At 36.0% G+C, this 23,400-nt stretch overlaps 1 protein-coding gene across 9 annotated transcripts in view; it reads right to left on the reverse strand.

Moving 5' to 3' along the window:
- Positions 1 to 23,400, reverse strand: part of LCLAT1 (lysocardiolipin acyltransferase 1) — a 196,509-nt gene that overhangs the window by 77,034 nt on the left and 96,075 nt on the right. For 8 of the 9 annotated variants that reach the window (XM_024242756.3, XM_054548253.2, XM_054548255.2 and 5 more), the window contains one exon: positions 4,107 to 4,253. In XM_024242756.3, coding sequence (XP_024098524.1) covers positions 4,107 to 4,253 — 147 coding nt within the window. Of the gene's footprint in view, positions 1 to 4,106; positions 4,254 to 12,242; positions 12,400 to 23,400 lie in introns of all 9 variants that reach the window. The other variant, XM_054548256.2, reaches the window with a different exon arrangement.

The following is a 23,400-nucleotide window of genomic DNA, read 5'->3' on the forward strand; positions in this document are numbered from 1 at the left end:
AAACAATATTTATATTATAGACAGCTGACAGGACCTTAAATGGGATTAGGAATCCCACAGATACCACAAAGATGAGTAGTAACTACCTTTTAGTTTGGTCTTTCAGTTTATAAAACTCTGGGGATTCTGAAAGCAAAACTGAACTGTTGTAGAATGTGAGTCCAAGTATAAACAGCTCTAAAACAAACAGTCACAATGTGGGACGGTAAAAATGATCAGAAATACAGAGAGATTAGAGATGCAGACTTTTCCATCTACCCCCCCTACTTCATCTACCCATCCCCAGACTCTGTTATTGCACAAGCATCCCACTTTCTGACCACAGCTTGTCTTGTCTTGTCTTGTCTGACTCCTGTCTTGTCATGTTACTCCCTGTAACTCTCCCACTCCTACACTCCTTCCACCCATGGGACTACTAGCAGCTATTCTCAAACCAGCTGGGCATATTCCCACCTCAGGATCCATGCAGTTGCTGCTCCTCCCTTCACCCAGAATGCCTTTCACCCATACAGCTGCATGGTTTTCTGCTTTGTTCATTTAGTCCCTACTTAAATAGAAACTTAACAGAGAGGCTTTCCCTAACCACCTTAAACAAAACAGCACCCTACACCCCTTCTATGACTCTCTATCTCCTTATCCTGTCTTATTTTTCTGCATAGCACTTATGACTGACATATTTTTATTAACTTATTAGTTTATCATCTGTCTTTCCTCAAAGAACGTAAACTTCATGAAAGTAGGGATAAAGATCCAGGCAATCATATACGTATTAAAAAGAATAAGTTTTATGTATATAGGTGTTATGTTATATGCAATAACATAATTGTTAGAATCTTTCCAAATCAGGGAAATGGAACTCAAAATTATCATATACTAATTGTGATGGCTAATTTTATATGTCAACTTGAATAGGCCATGATACTCAGGTATCTCGTCAAATATTATTCTAGATGTTTCTGGGAAGGTATTTTTTAGAAGAGACTAATATTTAAATTAGTAGACTGAGTACAGCAGATGACCCTCCACAATGGGAGTGGGCCCCATCAAATCAGGTGAATGAAGACCTTAACAGAAAAAGACAGAGGTGCCCTCCTCTCCCCAACAAGGAAGAAAGAATTCTGCCTCTAGACTGCCTTTGGCCTTGAACTTCAACTACTTCCTGAGATCTCCACTCTGCCACCCTACCCTACAGATCGTGGACTTACCAAGCCTCCACAACTGTAAGAGCCAATTCCTTAAAATAAATCTCAACCTCTTTCTATATATACACATCCTAGTGGTTCTCTTTCTCTAGAGAACCCTAACTAATATGCCAATACAATATAGAACTCCCTAACCCAACAATAAAGAAGACATACGTATGAGTGCACATATGTCTGTGTGTGACCAAATGACTCAAAATAAATGGACCAAAATTAAAGTAGTGTTCACTTATGGGCAGTGGGATTATAGCAAGTTTTGTGCATACTTCCATGTTTCCAAATTTTCCCAAATTAACATATATTGCTTCCATTAAAAAGTTATAACCAACAATAAAATATGAAGATAGAATATATGTAAAGTTAGATTTAAATGCACTAATTTAAATGCACATGCAAGCTAGATTCAGAACTTAAATTATAAAACAGTCTCACTGGGCTGAAAAACCCAGTTTAAGTTAAGTATGGTAGTAACTAAACACCTTTTAATTAACAGATACTTTTTCCAAACTGGAGATATTTTGTTAGCCTATTTTTTAAAATGATTTTTTTACCAACTCAATAAAATTATCTGTATTATACTGTTAAAAAAATGTTTAAAAGCTTCAGGATCAGTCTGTTTTTTCTCCTTGGCAAAGTCTAGCTTCAAAGGTAAATATCATTTGCATTTAAAATATATATGCAACTACATCATGTAATGGTGAGCACTATGGACTCCAAAATTATGCAACTAGATGTAGAGTTCATCACCTATAAAAAGAAACCTGAGAACAAATATAGAATGAAAAAAGTTTTACATATACATTTTATGACTCTGAAAGTCTAATGTATGAACATATTAACACTAACGTAGCAGTAACATATGACCTTTCTTTCATTGGTTTTTATTTACCAAATAACTTTCAAAGTTGGCATTCTTTGGTATACATTTTTGCATTCACAAATATAATCTATCATTTCAGTGAATGGCTTTCTATACTCTATTAAATAAAGCTGATATTTCAATATCGAAATTTAGGTATTATACATTCTAAATATTATAAAATTTAAATATGGCCACCTGTCCCTTATAATTTCCTAATGATAATTTAGTTCTGGAAATCAACTTACAACTTACAATAATATATTTTCAAGCTTCAACAAGCAGCCATTATTATCTTCAGTATTATCCTCTGTGATCCAACCACTTTTAGAATCTCAACTGTAAAAAATCAAAAATATACTACACAGTTGGCATACATTTTAGAGATATGACTAGTATAAAAAAAAGTGCCCCTGTTCATTTAGCTCAGTTCCATCTGCAATAGATGTGTCAAAGATCTCTTCATTGCTACCTATAGTAAATCCTAAAATACCTTAATTTCCCTTAACAACCTATTATGGCTCAGTCACCTATTCACTTGCTTAAATATGTATGTAATGTCTATTTTTCATCTTGAACTCTCTTTTGTAATAATGAGTTCCATAAATTATTATGTGCACAGTGTGAATAGTATGTTCATTTACCTGTTCTCCTCTCTTAAATTGTAAGGGTTGCCCTTCTTAGTCTATTACCAAAAATGTGAAAGTTAAGTTCATGTTCTACCTGCCCATACTACTTCAGATTTTAGACTTCAGTTCTCTCCTGCTTCAGCCTGTCTTCCCTTATACAGCAGAGCTGTAAGATCCACTGAATCCTTCTCAAATTCTGCTGTATTTTTCTTGAAGTTATCGAGACTATCAAAGGTAAATTTTAGTCTTTTGAGTCCAAAGATTCTACAGAAGTACTTTCTGTCTAAGCTATGCCCCCACCGTCACCCCTCCCAGTATCAACCAGAGCAGTTCTGCTTTTATCCATCTTATTATCTAATATCCTTGATAGAAGGCTTCATCTGCAAAAATAATCCATGGTTTAAAAAGTGTGAAAACTACTGATTTAGTAAGGATGACAGACTGTTGAGTATTTTGTTTTCAGTCTTTTTAAGACTTTCTTGAAACCCATTGGCAATTCCTGGCCTATATGGTTTAAAATCTGGTAGCCAGGTGTGGTGGTAGCATCTGGTGGAGTCCCAGATACTATAAGCTTGAGCCCAGGAGTTCAAGGCTGTAGTGAACTATGATCATGCCACTGCACTCCAGCCTAGGCGACAGGCTCAAAAAAGAAAAAAAAAAGTTTAATATTTAGGAAGGCCTAAAAGTTATAAACATGTCTTCCTGTGTCCTCGCTACAACTCAATGATAGCTGAGTTTTCTTGAAGAAGGGCAAAGCTATTCCTGCTTGTAGCAAGGATAGGGCTTAAATATCAGGAGAAAGGTAACCTATTAACGTAAATCAACAATAACTGAAATTAGTTACTATCAGATCTTTTTCTTATGAGGAAGACGCTGAGGAGTAGGAATGGTCTAATGGATAAATACCTTAGAAGAGGATAAGAGAATATAAACAACAGGTAGGGGAGGATAAACATTAACCTAAAACATGATTTTAAAATTACACTTACATAAAGATAAAAGCCTGATATATTAAAATATATTCTAAGGCTTAAAATATAAAGTTCAAAGATGGCAAGTATGAATAATATGATCTCTTGGGTTGCCTACTATAAATTCAATGGGCTAGAAACCAAGAGTTCTGAGTCCTGACATGCTATTGATTAACTGAGTGACCTTAGGGATGAGCCATTAATTTTTTTGTTTTGCTTTGTTTTGTTTTTTTGAGATGAAGTCTCACTATGTAGCTCAGGCTGGTCTCAAACTTCTGGACTCAATCCATCTTCCAGTCTCAGCCTCCTGAGTAGCTAGGATTCCAGGCATGGACCACCACACCTGGAAGAGCCTTTATTCTTGTTGATGTTCAGTTACTTCATCTGAGAAATGAGAAGTTTAGACTACATGATTTCTAACTTTGCCAAACCCAGGCTACCTTACCTGTGAGATCAGTCCCTTCTGGGAATATGAGGAGTTGAAGTGGTTCGTGAATATCACAAAAGTAATCAATCATGTCTTCGAAATGGCTCTTGTCATCCTTCCATTTCCTATGAATGAAGATATAGGCAGCAGCCTGCATGGCCCAACCTAGAATCAATTTAACAATAAAATTTACCTATAATTTTATTGCCAATATCCACATATTATTGAATACAATATTTCAGTTTTCTGGTTTTACTATAAATTACTTATTATCATAAACATTTCATGATATACCATAAATTCAGCACTGATCTTGGGTTAAATAACTAACATATATATAAGAGAATATCCTAAAAGAGATTTGGTAATCCTGAGGTTTGCAAAATTCTCAAAACTATCTTTTCAAGTGAAAACTAGCTATTAAAATATTAAGGAAAGAATTTTTCTTTAGTATTTATCACTAACTTATCCAAAATTTTAACAATCCTAACTAACAGATATTTTAACCAAGATATCTACAGGAGATAAAAGAATATGTACTGACAGCTTACAGAGCAGAAAGCAAAAGACTGTCGTCAAGTATATAAGCATTCTCTGTAACATTTCCCTTCTGATACTACTCAAGTCTCTAAATCCAACTGCTATTTTCAATGTTAGCCACTTTCTATGTCATTGAAAAGAAAAGGGAAATTGTGCAATGGTACTAAACACATTAATCAGAGTGTACACTGTGACTACATTCCTTTTCTTTAGGGCAAATCACCCTTGCTCTTTGAAGAGGGAGCCCTAGATGTGCCATATTTTAGATGACCAGCCATCTCCCCCGGCCACAATGACCAGACTACTACAGTAGATACCTAACTGAGACAATCAATCCAATAGTCTGTCCAATAGCCCACAAAGCATGAAGAGCCTGGACAAACACAGTAAATACCTAGGCCAACCAAATGTTCCCCCTCAGAAATTTCACCTAGGACCACAGAGAAACCAGACAAGTTGGATACAGTCAAATGGACAGACCAAAGAGCAGAGGGGCTGAGGCAGGATAAAAATAGCATACAAGAGGCCGCGTGTGGTGGCTCATGCCTGTAATCCCAGCACTTTGGGAGGCTGAGACGGGTGAATCACCTGAGTTCAGGAGTTCGAGACCAGCCTGGCCAACATGGTGAAACCCTATCTCTACTAAAAATACAAAAAATTAGCCAGGTGTGGTAGCAGGTGCCTGTAATCCCAGCTACTCAGGAGGCTGAGGCAGGAGAATCGCTTGAACCCAGGAGGCAGAGGTTGCAGTAAGCTGAGATTGCACCATTGCACTCCAGCCTGGGCAACAAGAGCAAACTCCATCTCAAAAAGAATAAATAAAAGCATATGAGAGTGAAGGGCAAAAGCCCCCTAAAGCTGACTATGATTCATAACAAAAGACAGTTTCAATCTCCACAAGTCCTCGCCAGTCTACGGATCCACCTCTTGGATATCCATGAGAATCCACCTCTCTTCCTGCCATGCAGGAATAGAGGAATAATACTCTTATTATTTCAGCTGGCAGTTCCTTGCAAACAAAGAACGCAACTAAGACAACAGCTATCATCATTTGGTAAATACAGCAGTACCCTGAGAATACATATACATAATCATTAAATTATTTACCAGTGATTAAATACACACATAGCCGGGCATGGTGGCTCATGCCTATAATCCCAGCACTTTGAGGGGCCGAGGCTATGGATCACCTGAGGTCAGGAGTTCAAGACCAGCCTGGCCAACATGGTGAAACCCCATCTCTACAAAAATACAAAAATTAGCCAGGCATGATGGCGGCTGCCTGTAATCCCAGCTACTCGGGAGGCTGAGCGGGGAGAACTGCTTGAACCTGGGAGGCAGAGGTTGCAGTGAGCTGAGATCGTATCATTGCACTCCAGCCATACAACAACATAGTTGGGCAATGGAGCAAGACTTCGTGTCAAAATAAATAAATACACACACACACACACACACACACACCACACTTTATTTGGCCTGGGTAAGTCCAAACTAGAATACTGTATTTTACATATATAAATAAGCATGTACAAAAAAATTCACTTCAGTGTATAGGTCTTGCTGATAAGCATCCAGTTACTACTCACTATAATGTCAGTCTCATCCACCAATATTGGACATGACCCCACACTGCCCGCTCCCACACATCTGTCCTTCATCTGAGGACACTTAGGCCCACAGAGCAGTGTGTGTAAGTAGTATAGCTCTGGAGTGAAACCACTACAAGCCAGCTGTTCACCCTTCAGACCCAAATATAAAATGAGCACAATGCAACAGTATTTACCTGAGGGGGATTGATGAGAGAAACAAATAAGATTATTTAGCACAGAGTGTTCAACGGGTAGCTATTGTTGTTATAATTAACAAGTTACAATAATATCAAGAATATTACATCAAGGATTGTAAAATGTAGCAAAAGAGTTCCTATTCACAACAGCAAAACCAAAATGTGCAGAAATAAACCTAATTAACTTGCAAGAGCCACATGAAAACAATTACTTAACTAGAAAGAGATGGAGAGATTATACAATGTTTTTGAACTCAACCAGTGATGCCAATGATCTCCAGTGAAAATTTCAATAGCACGAGGGTGTGTGAGAATTTGGCTGACAAAGCCAAAAATTAAATAAAGCTATAGATTATCTATAATAATAAAAAGGTGAGAATATTCAAGATAACTTTGCAATAGAATAATAAGCAGGAAAGACATGAACCATTAAACAAGTGTATTATGAAGCAACAATGATTAAATCAAAAGTACACCTGCAAAAATAGGTGAATGGAAATGAATGCAAGACTTAGATAAAAGTCCTTGAATATGTTAAGGATTTGGTATATAATAATGACAGTATTTCAGATAAGTGGGTAATGACTGAGTTGGTGTTTTTTAAACATTTTTATAGAGGTATAACTTACAGTGAAGTGTGCAGACAGTAAGTATATATAGGTATAGAGCTTAAAAAATTGTCACATATACATATATGCCTGGCTATCACCCAATTAAGATATTGAACATTTCTAAAATACTCAAATGCTTCCATGTGTCCCATTCCCAGTCAATACTTCCCCTCCCAAAAGAAAACCAATACTCCAACTTCTAACACCACAAATCATACAAGTAGAATCACACAGTATATATTCTTATGTATTTTGCTTCTTATGCTAATATTTTGTCTATGAGATTCATCTATGTTGTGTGGCAGTATTTTCTTCTTTGCAATGCCAGTATCGATATAATTGTTGGTGTCAATTATATAAACATACCACTGTAGACCAATACACAGTTTATTTATACTTCTTATGAAGATTCCTTGTCTATTAGGAATAAAGTTAATACAGATAATCTTGTACCTGTCTTTCGTTGAACATGAGCACCCAATTCTGTTGAGCAGATAACCAGCAGTGAAACTGCTGCCTCATAGGGTTTATGTCTGTTCAGCTTCAGTAGATAGCACCAGTTCTTCAAAGTGATTATACCAATTGACACTCCCACTGGAAATGTATGATCGTTCCAATTGCTCTATTTATATTTTCCCCAACACTTAATCTTACGAGTTCTTTTCATTTTAGCCATTCGAATTCATGTGTAGTAGTTCTGATTCACATTTCCTATACAATAATGCTGAACACCTTTTTTTTTTTTTTTTTGAGACGAAGTCTCACTCTGTCACCCAAGCTGGAGTGCAGTGGTGTGATCTCGGCTCACTGCAACCTCCATCTCCTGGGTTCAAGCAATTCTCCAGCCTCAGCCTCCCGAGTAGCTGGGACTACAGGCACGTGCCACCATGCGCGGCTAATTTTTGTATTTTTAGTAGAGATGGGGTTTTGCCATGTTGGCCAGGCTGGTCTCAAACTCCTGACCTCAGGTGATCCACCTGCTTAGGCCTCCCAAAGTGCTGGGATTACAGGCATGAGCCACCACACCTGGCCAAATGAGCACCTTTTCATATTCAAATTAGTCATTCAGATTTCTTCATTGTAAAGTACCTCTTCAAACCTTTTGTTTATTTTTTTAATTGATTTGTCTTTTTCTTAGTTTTTAGGATATAAAGTCCATCAGGTATAAACACAGACACACACTTACACATATACAGAATATAAATATATAATCTTCTCCATGTACTTGGTGTTTTCTGTGTCCCGCTTAAGGAATCTCTGCCTATCCCAAACTCATTAGGACGTTATTCCATGTGTTCTTCTATTAGCTTTACTGTTATAACTTTCACTAGTTTATGACTGATCCATTTCAAATGAATTTTTGTGGATTATGTGAAGCAGAGGTTAAAATTGTTTGTTTTCCGAATGGATATTCAATTGACCAGTGACAATTATTTGAAAGGCCAAGAGATTATTAATTTAAATAAAACATTTTAAAAGCATTATAAAAGAAATACATGTACTGTAAAAAAAAAAAAAAAGTCAAATAATACAAATTTAAGTAGACTAAAACATAAAAATACTCCTTTATCACCACTTCCCTCAATCCTACTCTACCAGTCATAATCTCTTATTTGTAATCATGATTAAAAATTTGATGTGGGCAGGGCACAGTGGCTTACGCCTGTAATCCCAGCACTTTGGGAGGCCAAGGCAGGTGGATCACCTGAGGTCAGGAGTTCGAGACCAGCCTGGCCAACATGGTGAAACCCCGTCTCTACTAAAAATATAAAAATTAGCCAGGCATGGTGGTGCACGCCTGTAATCCCAGCTTCTCAGGAGGTTGAGGCAGGAGAATCGCTTGAATCTGGGAGGCAGAGGTTGCAGTGAGCCGAGATTGCCATTGCACTCCAGGCTGGGCGACAAGAGTGAAACTTTGCCTCAAAAAAAAAGAAAATTGATGTGAATTTTTCCACTCCTTGAAAATTTGTTACATATATGATTGGTGCTTTTAAAAAACATGTTAGTTCCAGTTAAGACTGGTCGTACACACACACACACACACACACACACACACATACACACACACACACATGACCATACCTTCTACACTGTCCTACAATGTGTTTATTTCATTGACCATGTCTATACATAGGGAATTACTTCATTTTATAAATAACTGCATTGTATTCTCTAGTAGCAATTCTCAAACCAGTTTTCTCTTTTTAATTTTCCAAACTTGCATGAACTGAGTTTTGTGAAATACAATGAGTTAGTAGAAAAATAATCTCACACACGGATGTGGTAACAATGTCACATTATTATAAGAGTTTCTAGGCTGGGCATGGTGGCTCATGCCTGTAATTCCAGCACTTTGGGAGGCCGAGACAGGCAGATCACATGAGGTTGGGAGTTCGAGACCAGCCTGACCAATATGGAGAAACCCCATCTCTACTAAAAATACAAAATTAGCCGGGCGTGGTGGGGCATGCCTGTAATCCCAACTATTTGGGAGGCTGAGGCAGGAGATCACTTGAACCCAGGAGGCGGAGGTTGCAGTGAGCCGAGATGGTGCCACTGCACTCCAGCCTGGGCAACAAGAGTGAAACTCCGTCTCAAAAAAACAAAAGACTTTCTAAATACTTACTCTATTTCTGTTCTGTTCTTATCTTATTGAGGAATATTAACAGTTTGCTGACTGGTATTGTTATACAAATCATACTTTAATAGCACTGCTCTACAGTAGAGATACACCCTGATTATCTAATACCCTGTTATCATTTAGGCTACACCCTGAGAATTTCTTGTCTTTATGATAAAAGTTTATGCTGTTCACATTTATTGGGATTTTTTTTTCTTTTCCTGATATCTCATTTTATGTTTCCTGTTTGTTATACTCCCTTGTGGTTTTTTGCTCCCCTTACCCTGGTCCATTTTTCTCCCATTTTCTGTCTTAATTGAAATTAATTTCCTTTGTTCCCTCCCTTTGTTCTCTAATGTGGAAAGGAGCAAGCTATGGCCCATGGACCAAATCCACTCTGCTGCCTGTCTTTGTATATATGGCCCACAAGAAGAATGTTTTATGATATGAAAAAATTACATGAAATTAAAATTTCAGTGTTTATTTATAAATAAGGTTTTATTGGCACTCAGCCATACTCATTTGTTTATGTATATTGCCCATGGCTGCTTCACTGTTACAATGACAGAGGAAATAGGTACAACAGAGATAGTATGGACCACAACCTAAAATATTTACTTAGTCCCTTACAGAAATAATTTGTTGCCGGTCACGGTGGCTCACGCCTATAAATCCCAGCACTTTGGGAGGCTGAGGTGGGCGGATCACAAGGTCAGGAGATCGAGACCATCCTGGCTAACACGATGAAACCCCGTCTCTATTGCCCCAGCTATTGCAGAGGCTGAGGCAGGAGAATGGCATGAAACGAGGAGGCAGAGCTTGCAGTGAGCCCAGATCGCGCCAGTGCACTCCAGCCTGGGCGACAGAGCGAGATTCCATCTCAAAAAAAAAAAAAAAAAGAAAAATTGAGGTTTACTGTGTGCTTACTATATGTCCAATATTGTTCCAAGCATTTTTCATTAATTCAATTCATTCTCAAGACAACCTTATGAATTAAGTAAAATTATTATCCCTATTTTATGGATGAGGAAACTGAGAGACATGAGGGCTAAAGACATGGCAAGTGGTAAAACCAGATTTTAAACACAGGCAGTCTGACACCAGACTTGATATTTTTAAATCACTGTACTAAACAACCTCTCTGCATAGATACTTGAATCTTTCCACAGGTATTAATTACACATAGTTTATATTCTCCTCAGATAATTATTTATTCGTCAGAGACTAGATTTTCCATTTTTTAGTACTAGATACTGTTTAATATTTTCCTTAAATGTTTACTAATTCTGCAGAGTCTCGTATTTGTAAAGGATGTTCTAGACTGAACAATACTGACAGGTCAAATGTATTTCTGCATTGCAAGTGAGAATACCTCTTGCTCCCCATGTGGGATGGAAGTGGTAGCAATATCCATGAGGTTTTGCTATAAAACTTTTCTAATATTTTGTTATATATCTTCTAGAAACTCCAAGCCAATGTTTCTAAATCTTTTTTACTTCCTTTAGCTTAAATGTTTTTCTCTTTTTTTCCCTATTAAAAAAACACAGGAATACCTGGCAAGGGTTTTGGGTTTTTTTCTATTTCATTGTCATCGATGCAAATTGTATCCATGTTTAAAGTGTTACTCAATTTTTCTTAATGTTAAGAGCCTCAAAAAACACATTTTTATGACATTTATTTCATATTTCTATGAGCTAATGATAGCGCAACCTGTATCTTTAAAATTAGTATAGATAATTTGTCTTTTTCATACTTTTCCACTGCAGGATATTCTGTCTTTAACCTGAATTTCTCAGACGAGAGCTGGGAGTCTGGCAGGTTTATAAAGATAGAATCTATATATACTGGCATAGCTCCACTACCTTACATTATCAGCATTGCCTTCTCAAAGCAGTTGTAAATAATCCCTCGGCATACTCTATTGTCCAAACCTATCTCATCATTTTAGAACCTAGTTTTGACTTACATTCCCTTTTACCAAGTTTTAGCGTTGCCTAGGGGGAGAAAAAAATAACCATTTATTTGAATGTGTATTTTGGCATTATGCATTCTTAATAAAAAGTAAGCCTTTTCACAACTTTTTTTTTTCATTTCAGTGTAGATGAATATAGTTAAGGGAGTAATGAAAACATCAGCACTACTCACCTAATGCTCTAATAACTCAATCTCAACAATAGGGTAAAATATATCACTGTTGTCCTTGCAGTAACTCAATATGGCATCTACTATGGCACTATGAATATGACACCAGAAGCAAAAAGCAGGGCGGAAGAAAGATAGACAACTGCTCCTTCGACATTATTTTCAATCCTGAATAAAGGATGTGGATGCAACCACGGAAATGCTACCCATAGGCCTCTATTAAATGAGAATGAACAATAGGAACAGATGCAAATTTTATATAAACTTTTATCACAAAGATCATAAGAAAACACTGTATTTACTGAGTGTGGATCTGTCCATAATTAATAGTAGTTATACAAATAAATCAGGGAGTTAAGTAACAAGTAGTTATACTTTTCAGAATTTCAACTTTTATTAGGGTGCTAAATGCTGGATAGATAAAGTTAAGGAAGATCTATCTTTTCTGAACTCACATTACAAACTGGGTAATGCTCTCCACATCCCTCTTCTAAGATGATTAATTTCCACGAAGGCTTTTAAAAACTCTGATGACAGGTAATTTTATGACATTTTTGCAGCAACAATCCTGTTGTAGTATGCCTGTATCATTAGGTTTCAAATGTGACTGTGCTGAAAATACAAGATAGAAATCAAAGTATAAAATATGAGCAAGTAATAATTACATAACATTCTAACAAATTTAATTCTAAATATAATTTCAAACTTGACACACCAAAAAGTGGAGAAAAATGGAGAAACCACTTGTACTACAAATTTCACTAGACTCCACAAACATAATCATATACACATGCAGACAGTAAAAATTCTTGCTTGACACTGAGGCTTCTTGGTCGTGTTACAATTTGGGGGCTCACGTTAACATGAGAAAGACCAAACTCATCTTTCATATTATATGAGACTGGAAGTTTGACCAATTTTCTAAATGAGCTATTATCTGAGATATTTCTTCCTGTTGCAAAACTGATTCCTAAGTACATTCCTAGCTTTGCACACTGAGAGGACCTATAATCAAAGACATCCCAGTAGCAATTAACATATGGTAGGCAGAATAATCAACCCCCAAAAGATGTCCACATCTTAATTCCTGGAACTGTGAATGCACCGTGTTATACAGCAAAGGGGAATTAAGATTGCTAATCAGACGAATTTAAGGTAGTGAGATTAGCCTCAATTATTCTGGTGGGCCCAATGTAATCGTAAGTGTCATTAAAGGTGGGAGAGAAACCCCATAAATATATACCTACTATGTACCTATGAAAATTAAAAATAAATTTTTTTTAAGTGGAAGAGGGAGGCACAACATGACTTAGTATTGATGTGAGAAGGACTCAACCAGCCAATGCTGGCTTTGAAGACAGAAGAAGGCGCCACAAGCCAAGGAATGCAGGCATCCATTAGAAGCTAGAAAAGGCTAGGAAAAAGATCCCATACCAATCCTACAGGAAGAAACCAGTCCTGCCAATGCCTTGATTTCAGCCCAGTAGAACCCACATCAAACCTCTAAAACTGTCATATAATAAATTTGTGTCCTTTAAACCACTCTATATTTGTAGTATAAGCCGCAATAGGAAACTCATACAGAGCATAGTAAGTGCCTAGATTTTAGTTTCTCACATCATTCTTCAAAAAAAAAAGGGATCTACGGCTCCTTAGAGAAATGCTGAGTCTAGGGATGGGGCAAGGAAAAATACAAGATGAACCTGGAGAATTTAAAGTGCCAAAAAAATAAGTGGTTAAAAGAAAAAAGATGGTAGTATGTCAAAAGGACATAAGAGCCAACCTTCAGGAACTCCCAGGCTGGGCGCAGTGGCTCATTCATGCCTATAATCTCGGCACTTTGGGAAGCCAAGGCAGGAGGATGGCTTGAGCACAGGAGTTCAAGACCAACCTGGGCAACATAGCGAGACCCCCCACTTCTCTACAAAAATAAAGTTGTTGTCTTTTTAAATTTATTTTAAATTAGCCAGGCAAGGTGGCATGTACCTATAGTCCCAGCTATTAAGGAGGCTGAGGCGGAAGGATTGCTTGAGCCCAGGAGGTCAAGGATGCAGTAAGCTGTGAACGCACCACCGCACACCAACCTGGATGACAGAGCAAGACCCTGTCTCAAGAAAAGAAAACTCCCAATGGCCAAAGCTGGCCATTACTTTCAGCAGCAAAATAATGATAGTACCAGATTATAATCCAAAAAATAAAATAAATATCAATGAGTCCATATTGATATAATTAAATTACTAATTAAATAAATGGGGAGTAGGGGCAAATTTTTTCCACAGAAGTATGAATAATATATATAAATACTCTGTACTCCAGGAAGTGGAGCTTCATTCCTTTCCCCCAACAGCCAGCCTTTGAGTGTGGGCTGTGCTTACTGGATTGAGTATGTAAATGTAAAGGGGAAAACAGCATCTTTGCAGTAAAGAAACCTGACAGATACCACCTTAACTAAGTGATTAAGATTAACATCACCAGTGATAAGCCATGCTGATATCATGAACCTCTGATATGAGAAGGGTACTCCACCTCTGCAGTATTCTTCCCCCAAGCCTACAGCTCTAGTCTAATCACAAGAAAACATCAGACAAACCTAAACTGAGGAACATTCTACAAAATGTCCAACCAGTACTTTTCAAAGGCACCATGAAAAGCAAGAAAAGACTATCACAAAATGAAGGAAGACTACGAAGATACAATGACTAAAAAGCAAGGTGGTATTCTCAATTGGATCCTAGAACCACAAAAGGACATTAGTGGGAAAATTGGTGAAGTCTGAGTAAAGTCCATTGTTAATAGTATTGTACCAAAATTAACCTCTTGTTTTGACAGATATACCATATAAGATGTTAACATCAGAGAAGTTGGGTGAAAAAGATAGGAAAATTCTCTGTACTGTTATTACAAATTTTCAATAAATCTAAAATGATTCCATATAAAAAGTTTACTTTAGAACATCTATTTGTTGATGCAAACTTCTGTTTGACTAAAAAAATACACAAATAATGGCCATTTTCCATTCAAAATCAAGGCCTAAATAATCTTACTTGGAATTCGCTTACTATACCATATTACTTGGTTGTAATAATTGAAGATTATCAGTAACAGCATTTCTAAAGATATAGTTTTGACATTATTTTCATTGTGGAAGAACATTTTTAATTCTTGGCTACATAATATGTCCCTGCCTGGTATTCATTACACAACAGTGTAACACTCAGAAACATCTGACTTCAAGCATAAGGAAAATATTTTCTGTAAGATTTGTTATAAGAAGTAAATGGGGAAAAGCCGTATTTTTTTAAATGACATATATAATAAATACAACAGCTAATTCATTTTCCCCCAGGTCTTACAATGTTGCCTTTCTCTTTTAAAATACCTGCACAATTTACAGATACTTAGCCCCAAGACAAAGAACAACTGAAGGCACGGAAGTCAAATTATCTATTAAAGTTACCAACTATGAGATACAGAGGGTTCATCTTGCATATCTTTTCTATTATTATTGCAAAGTGCCATTTCAAAGTTAGTTCAAAACTGATTATTATGTGATTTATTTCATTTGTGCTTTTCCACCAAATACAAAGCAGATTCAAAACCCTAAAGCTCCCTCCAAATTCTGTATTTCTTTCTACTGAAGCTACCATTATAGAAGTATAACTTTTAGATAATTTTAGAATGTAATTATTAATTTAAGCAAAGGAATTCCTCAATTTTCAGCAGACCTAAGGGTACTGAAAGTACTAGAGGTGAAATTCACTTCCTAGCTCACATCTGGGATATCTAGCAGCCTAACGCAATGTAAATTTGCTGAGGTATTAGAAACAGTACACATCAACAGGATATCCAATTTAGGTAACCAATTGCATTAATGTCAGTAAGTGATTGATTAGATAACCTTAAAGCTCCCAGCCATTTCTCCTGGCCAAAGAAACTGTCAACTTCACACAGCTCAGGGCTTCAGCTCTGTTCAGAAGTCAGCTAACACATTCAAAACAAAAGCTTCATTTAAGTTACTTAGATTTCAGTGCCATCCTAAAAAATTACTTAGTTCTCAATGTCATTCTAGAAAGAAGGGTAATCCTGGTAAACTGCCTGGCAGATGATTTAAATGAATTGAACCTTTCTTTTCTTCCCAATGGAAGAAAGTGAAGACTAAGCTCTAATTTTTTATCTTGCCCAAATTCCTTTCTAAGGGATCTAGGGAGTCATGCCCTACAAACCATAAATTCTCATCACATGAGCTTTGTTTAACCCTGTATATTGTGACTTACTTTCCAGTCTTACTCAGGCATAACAAGGGAAAAAATAAAAATATATTACCTTGCCATACTTTGAAATTGCCTTGCAAAGTTTTTTGTGGGAAAAATCCACATTCTACAGAGAATCCCCTTCTCCCTTTGTTTTCCTTCCTTTCTTTCCAGATCTAGGAGATAATCAGCTAAGCGCCAGGCACCCTTTTAAATCTGATAAGAAACATTTTACAACCTGCTCTCTCTCTGAAGTTTGCTATCTGAGAGATTCCTCTGCACAAAAAAACCGGTCTCCGCAATCCTTTACCTTAACCTAAACAATCCTTTCCATTAATCCCAGGTCTTCACATAAACTCGGCCAATTGTAAACCAGTAAATGTTTAAATTTACCTATAGCCTGGAAGCCCCTGCTTTAAGTTGTCCCACCTTTCCGAACCAAACCAATGTATTTCTTAAATGTATTTGATTGATGTCCCATGGCTCCCTAAAATTATAAACCCAAGCTGTACCCCGACCACTTTGGGCACATGTTCTCAGGATTTCTTGAGGGCTGTGTTATGGGCCATGGTCAATCACATTTGGCTCAGAATAAATCTCTTCAAATATTTTACAGAGTTTGACTCTTTTCGTCAACAAAAGTATATCCCCACTACTTACCACCCTCCCGGCCATGCATCAAAACTCATCTCGGCCAAGCAATGCTGGCAACCAAAACTACAAAATCAACAATTACCAAAACTTTATGTTTCAAATACCAATAGAATTGCTAAAATGAAATAATTTGTTATATATCTAAAAATAAGCAGAGATGTATGTGTGTCTTCCAGGCAACAGAACTAAAATATGTTTAATATATTCTACTTTATTTGATGGTTTTCATAAAAATTTTCATTCATGACTAGCATTAATAAAATTTACTGAACAAGCAAATCAAACAATGGATACATTTCTTATGGCTTGGTGAAATAGGGGAAAGCAAGTTACATCAGGATGCTTTTGGCTATAAATAACAGAATACCAATCTAAAAGTCATATAAACAATTTGGGTTTACGCTTCTCACATAAAATAAAGTCTGGCCCCAACGCTGGTTCAGGAGCCAGGATCTCCCACTCTACTATGCCATCCTCCTGATGTCTGAGGACCTCCAGCCAGTATCTGGTATTTTCATTCTCTGTTATAGGATGTGTGCATCACAGTGGTTCACTGTTAAGATTAGTAAAATACTACTTCTGGCCTTTAGTTATTAAGTAATATGTGGAATAACACAGAGGAAGAAGGCTGTTGTGAAGCTTTATATGATTAGTTAATAGGATACCATAATCCAATCAATATAATAAAGAAGGCCAGGACATCAGAAAGTTTGCTGTGACAGTAATAGCTATAGCATAGTTAATAAGTAGCCAGGAATCCTCAACTAGAAGCCCCCTTTGAAGAAAGAGTCACAGGTGGAGCTTCAAACACACTAGCTGCAGAGATTCATTCCAGGAAGGCTCGAGCTGTTGTTACTTTTGGGTAATAAGGCACATTTACCTAATGTAGGTAGCAAAACTAATGCCTATGATTGCACTAAAGGAACTGGCAGGAGTGGAGTGTTACTGAGTCCTGTGGGGTGTCTTCTACAGTTTGGGAAGGGACAACTAGCATGTGAGTTTCCTGGCACAAAATCACCAATAAGATGAATCTATTCATCTTAATAGATTCATCAATAAGATGAATCCATTCATCTTATTCTTCTTGTTATGAGCAGGAGGGCAGCATGAAATTGTGTTGAAATAAAAAAAGAACCCACCAAACTGGATAGAGTCAAAAATATTCATGACTTTGTTCTAATTTTAGTGAATGTCTGTTTTAAGTAGGAGGAAGCTGGGTAAGAAAGGGGGAGTTTTCCTTCTCACAGGAGGTAAAGTTAGGCATTATAAATTTTAAATATGTCAAATAGACATCTACTCTTTGTGGTTAACATGCGATAGTAAATAAAATTAAGGTGACTTCAGTAAATTTAGTAATTCTTAAAACTGTGTTAGCAATGGCACATTTATTTACACAAATTAATTGTAATGTTTATAAATACATCAATAAACTACAGATCAAACTGAAAATCTGACCACATGAGCCTTTCCAATTCCCATATCACTGTATTGAACCACTTTCATGTTAACAGCAGCATGCATTATAATCATGTTCCTATAGTGTACTAAAAAGGTAAACAACACATTGTAACTGAGTTGTTTTTATTCATGATCTTTAAAAAGAAAAATGCATATGTAAAAATACTAACAGCATGTAAAATAAATTCTAATCATTTCATCAGATTTGACTGAAAAAATTATTTAATATTTGGCAGTTTATATTCTGGGAGGCTGAACTTCTGAACAGCTTCCTATCCAGTTTCCATTATCCTGTGAAAGCAGACCACTACAAGAACTTCTACATATCCAATAACGGTCTTCGTATGTCTTGAAAAACTGAGAATGGATGAAAGCATTCATCAGAGGCCATGCTGTTTCTGCTGGCTTCTTGCTGATCTCACTCTGAATAATCTAGATATATCACAATGTGTGCCTTTCCTAGTTTTCACCACTACACTACATTGCAGAATGTAATGCTTTAGAATTCCAGAATTATATAACAATTTAATATGAAATCATGAGGTCATATCAGGAAAATTTCTGGCTTAATCCATGACTTGGCCAGGTTTTAAATCACTATCTCTTTAATATTACTCTCCTTTTCATGCTTTCTAAAAGGCTCAAACTCTTTTCTCACTCTAGAGTGATTCATGATCCAGAGAAACCAAGAAGCCATGAGTTGGGTACGTACAATTGGCACATGCATTTCCTGGCACAAAATCACTAGGCAAATGGACTCTTTACGATAGTTTTAAGTTTAATATTTCATTTCACTAGTTAAGTGGTCATAAAATTGGCTAAAAGTAAAAATCTACATATGCACCACCATCAGAGACAGCTGAACTCTATGAAACATTTTTTCTTAAAATCTATTCTGCATATCTTAATAAATTCTAAACAGTTTAGTTAATTTAACAAAACTCTTTATAACTTGACCTGAAATCTAAATACTTATAATGATTTATTTCCTACCCTGTTATGTAGGTCTGTTGCTTTTATACTTTAAGAAAAGAACTTTCTATTCTAAACTCTCATCCATTTCCCAACCTGGCACTACAGATACAGTGTTTTCCTTTAGTCAGTTGTACAAGAATTAAATAGACCAGATAATTATATTCTAAACATCTGGTAAGCAAACATTTATTTGGAAAAAAATGTGCATAGCAATCTTAAATACTCCCTAAAATTACACCAAATTGTCAACAAGCTAAAACTGGTATAGTCTCAAACAGTATATAGTTGACCACTACGATGCATCCATTCTTTTCCCTATCATTTCCTCCTGCAAACTCCAACTTTAATTCCCTTTTTAACTCTCATTGGCAAACATGCTGTTTTGTTTGCTGCTTACACTTATGCCTGGCTTAAATTACTCTGTATTTGTTTGCTTTCAAAGTTCTAAAATCTTTTTTTCTCCAGTCCAAAATCTGTTCCCATTAGTAGTTTGCATTTTCATGAAATCCTATCAAGCTTACAAATAGTTAAGAGCCTACAATGGGTAAGATACTCTATAAGTAGCTTATAACTCAGGAAGGAAAAGAAAATAAACAAATGGAAAAGTTAAGAATGAAATACTTAAATAGGGGCTCAAGATGAATTTTCCTCTTGTCTTGCAGAAGGACAGGTTTGGAATGATAAAAATGACTATAGCAGTAAAGAGTAGGAGAAATAAACACTCAGTGGTGAAGGAAAAAGATTATGGACCTTAAGTCTAATACGGATTTCTGTAAGGTAAGGGGTAGGAGGGTGTATCCACCTTCATAAACCAATATCCAAAGTGGGCCTCAGGATAAACAAGAATAATCCCTTAGGCACAGGACACACATCAGGTATTCAAAGCTGAAAGAAGTAACACACAGAGGGGAAGTTGAGAAGGACTCTAGCCCTACTGGGTTTTTAAGGATGGGACTGAAGGAAAGAAAGGATAATTCAAAGGACCAAGTGATCAGGAGCTCAGCTGCAACCTGGAAGCTACTAACAGCATAATTGGAAACAGAATATTTTTATATTTTGAGAAAAACTAGGATTTGGTAACTAATTGAAGAAAGAATGAGTCAGGGATGATTCCTGTATTGCATAAAGAGAAACTAAGTAATCTCTAAATTCTATGCCAACTCTAAAATCCTATGCTTCAGGAATCTTTCTCTTAATAGTTAAAAAGGAAAAAAAGTCCTTAAGCAGTTTCCATTTTCTAGCATGATGGAGTTAAGACCCTATCGGTCAAATCATCCCTGTAGAAAACAATGACAAAATTTGGACATAAGATAATCATCAGAAGGTACTAGAGAGGGAGCAGAAGCAGACAGACTGGTGGGAGCTCATGTTCACTTGTGGGAAGGGAGATGGAAAGCTCTAAGAGTATGTTCCCTTCTCCAAAGCTTTCAGCCTCAGGCTAAAGGCAGTCCACAGAAAAATATGTGAATACAACACACAACTACAGCAGTGCTGAAAGAAAATGTAGTCCTAAACACCTGTGTTAAAAAAGGAACATGGTATTAGATTAATGGCTTAAGCTTCTATGTTAAGAAACTAAAAAATTTTTAAAAAAGCAAATTAAGGCCAAAGAACATAAAAGTTAGGAAATAATAAAGATAAGAATAGAAATCAGTAAAACTAAAAACACAGATTGATGAGGGGAGGGAAAGAAATCAATGAAACCAAAAGCTGATTATTTTAGGGGAGAGGGGCAAATCAATAAAACTGACAAAACTCCAGCCAGATTGAACAAGAAAAGTGAGAAATAAAAGAAGGGATTAACTACAGACTCTTTAAGCATTAAAAAATTAACAAAATATTATTACAATTTGATGCCTCAGTTTGACAACTTAGATAACACAATTTCTTGAAAAATTACAAGAAACAGATGAACTAAAGAATTCAATATCAACTCAAAAAATTGAGTTTGTAATTAAAAAGACACCCACTAAAGAAAACTCCATGCTTAGATGGCTTCACTGGTGAATTCCTTTAATCATTTAAAGAGGAAATAACATCAGTCCTATACAAACTCTTAACAGAAAACATGCAAGGAGAGAACACTGACCATCTCATTTTATGAGGTCACAAACAGATAAATATCTCACAAGAAAAAAGAACAAAATCCCTAATGAACACAGATATAAAAACCCTTTAAAGCTATTAGCATATTGAATCCAAAAATATATAAAAAAGGTTAAGTGGAGATAATCCTAGAAATGTAAGGTTAGTTTACCATCAGAGATTAACCAACGCAATTTAACATATTAATAGAACAAGGGAGAAAATTCATCTTATCATTTTAATAGGTACAGAAAAAGCATTAAAACCAAATTTGACACCATTTTATGATAAAAGTCACAGCAAATCAGGAATAGAAGGGAACTCCTCAACCTAATTAAGAGTATCTGTGAAAAATCTACAGTTAGCATTATACTCAACAGTGAAAGGCTCAAAGCTTTCTACCTAACATCAGGAACATGGCAAGGATGTCTGCCCTCAACACTTCTACTTAACATTATACTAAAAGAATAGCCACGGCAATAACGCAAAAAAAAAAAGCCATAAAAGTTGAATATTAAAATTAAAATAATATTTACATACAAGCAATGTGATTATGTATACAGAAACCCTATGGAACCCACAAAGCATGTAGAATAGTTGAATTTAGAAAAGTTGCAAGATACAAAAACCAACTGCATTTCTATAAACTGGCAGCAAACAATTGGAAGGTAAAAATTTAGAACAACTCCAAAATAGCATCAATCAAAAATATTCAGAAACAAATCAAATGCAAGTTGTGAAAGACCTTTATATGAAAAACTACAAGTACTGCAAAGGGAAATTAGATTGAATGAAATCACAATAAAAATCCTGAGGATTTTTTGAAGAAATTACCAAGCTTATTTTAAAATTTTAATGGAGAGGAAAAATACTCAAATAGTTGAAAAAAATTTAAAAGAACTTCTGATTTCAATTCTTGCTATAAAATTACAGTATCATGACAGAGTGACATTGATGATTTCAATTCTTGCTATAAAATTACAGTATCATGACAGAGTGACATTGATGAAATAACACTTACCGGACAAATAATTTTCAAAAAAGGCGTTAAGTTAGTTGAGTGGACAGTGGGTAGACTTTTTAATAAAAGCTGCTGGAAAACTGGAAAGCTGTATAGGAAAAAAATAAACATTGACCCTGCCTCACAATAAAAACTGAATCAAAATGGGTCATATATAAAGTTAAGTAAGACCATTAAACTTCTTGGGAGGGGAAAATATTTGTGACACAAGGTTAGACAAAGAAAGAACAATAAGAAGAAATGGTTTAAAAAGACCTCATGAAGATAAAGTTTGCTCTTTGAAAGACAGGTTTAAAAAAAGTAGAAAGGTAAACCACAGTCTGGGGTAAAAAACTGCAAAAATCATATCTATAAAGAGCCTATATCCAGAATTTTTGAAGAACTCTTATAGAGCAATAGTTAGAGAAGAAACAACCCATAAATAAAGGAGAAAAGATATGACTAGAAACATCATAAAACAAGCTATATGAATGGCCAATGAGCACAGGAGAAGAGGATCAAAATCCCTAGTCTTAAGAGAAATGAAAATTGAAACCACAGTAAGTTGCCACAACAAAGCCACAAAAATAGCTGAAGTTAGAAAGACTGATAATACCTAATGCTGACAAGGATATGGGACACCTGGAACTCTCTCTTACACCACTGGTAAAAATGTAAAAGGGGAAAAATTGTATGGAAGTAAGTTACAAAGTTACACACACATTTACCATATTATCCAGGGGTTTGGGTGCAAAAGGGCACAAGGATACAACTAACTTGACTGTTGTGAGTTACATGACGGTATGCAATTTAAAACTGGTTAATTTTATTGAATGTAAGTAATACATTAAAAGTAATATAAAGGTATGGTAAATAAAACAGCATGGTACTTATGCATAATTAGATCAACAGAAGAGAACAGGAAGTCTGGGAACAGACCCTATAACAAATGGAAATTCAGAATAAAATAAAACCTGATAAAATGTGACATTTCAAACTAATCAATAAAAGATTAATTATTCAGAAAAGAGTACTGGGCTTAGTAGCTATTTGGGGGGATAAACAAGAAGTCCCTTTCTCCTAGATTTTTTGTTTAATAATTTTTTTTTCTTTTTTAAGAGACACAGTCGCACTCTGCTACCCAGGCTGAGGGCAGTGGTGCAATCATAGCTCAATGTAGCCTTAAACTCC

This window comes from Pongo abelii, chromosome 12, assembly GCF_028885655.2.
Source record: "Pongo abelii isolate AG06213 chromosome 12, NHGRI_mPonAbe1-v2.0_pri, whole genome shotgun sequence".
Lineage (NCBI taxonomy): Eukaryota > Metazoa > Chordata > Mammalia > Primates > Hominidae > Pongo > Pongo abelii.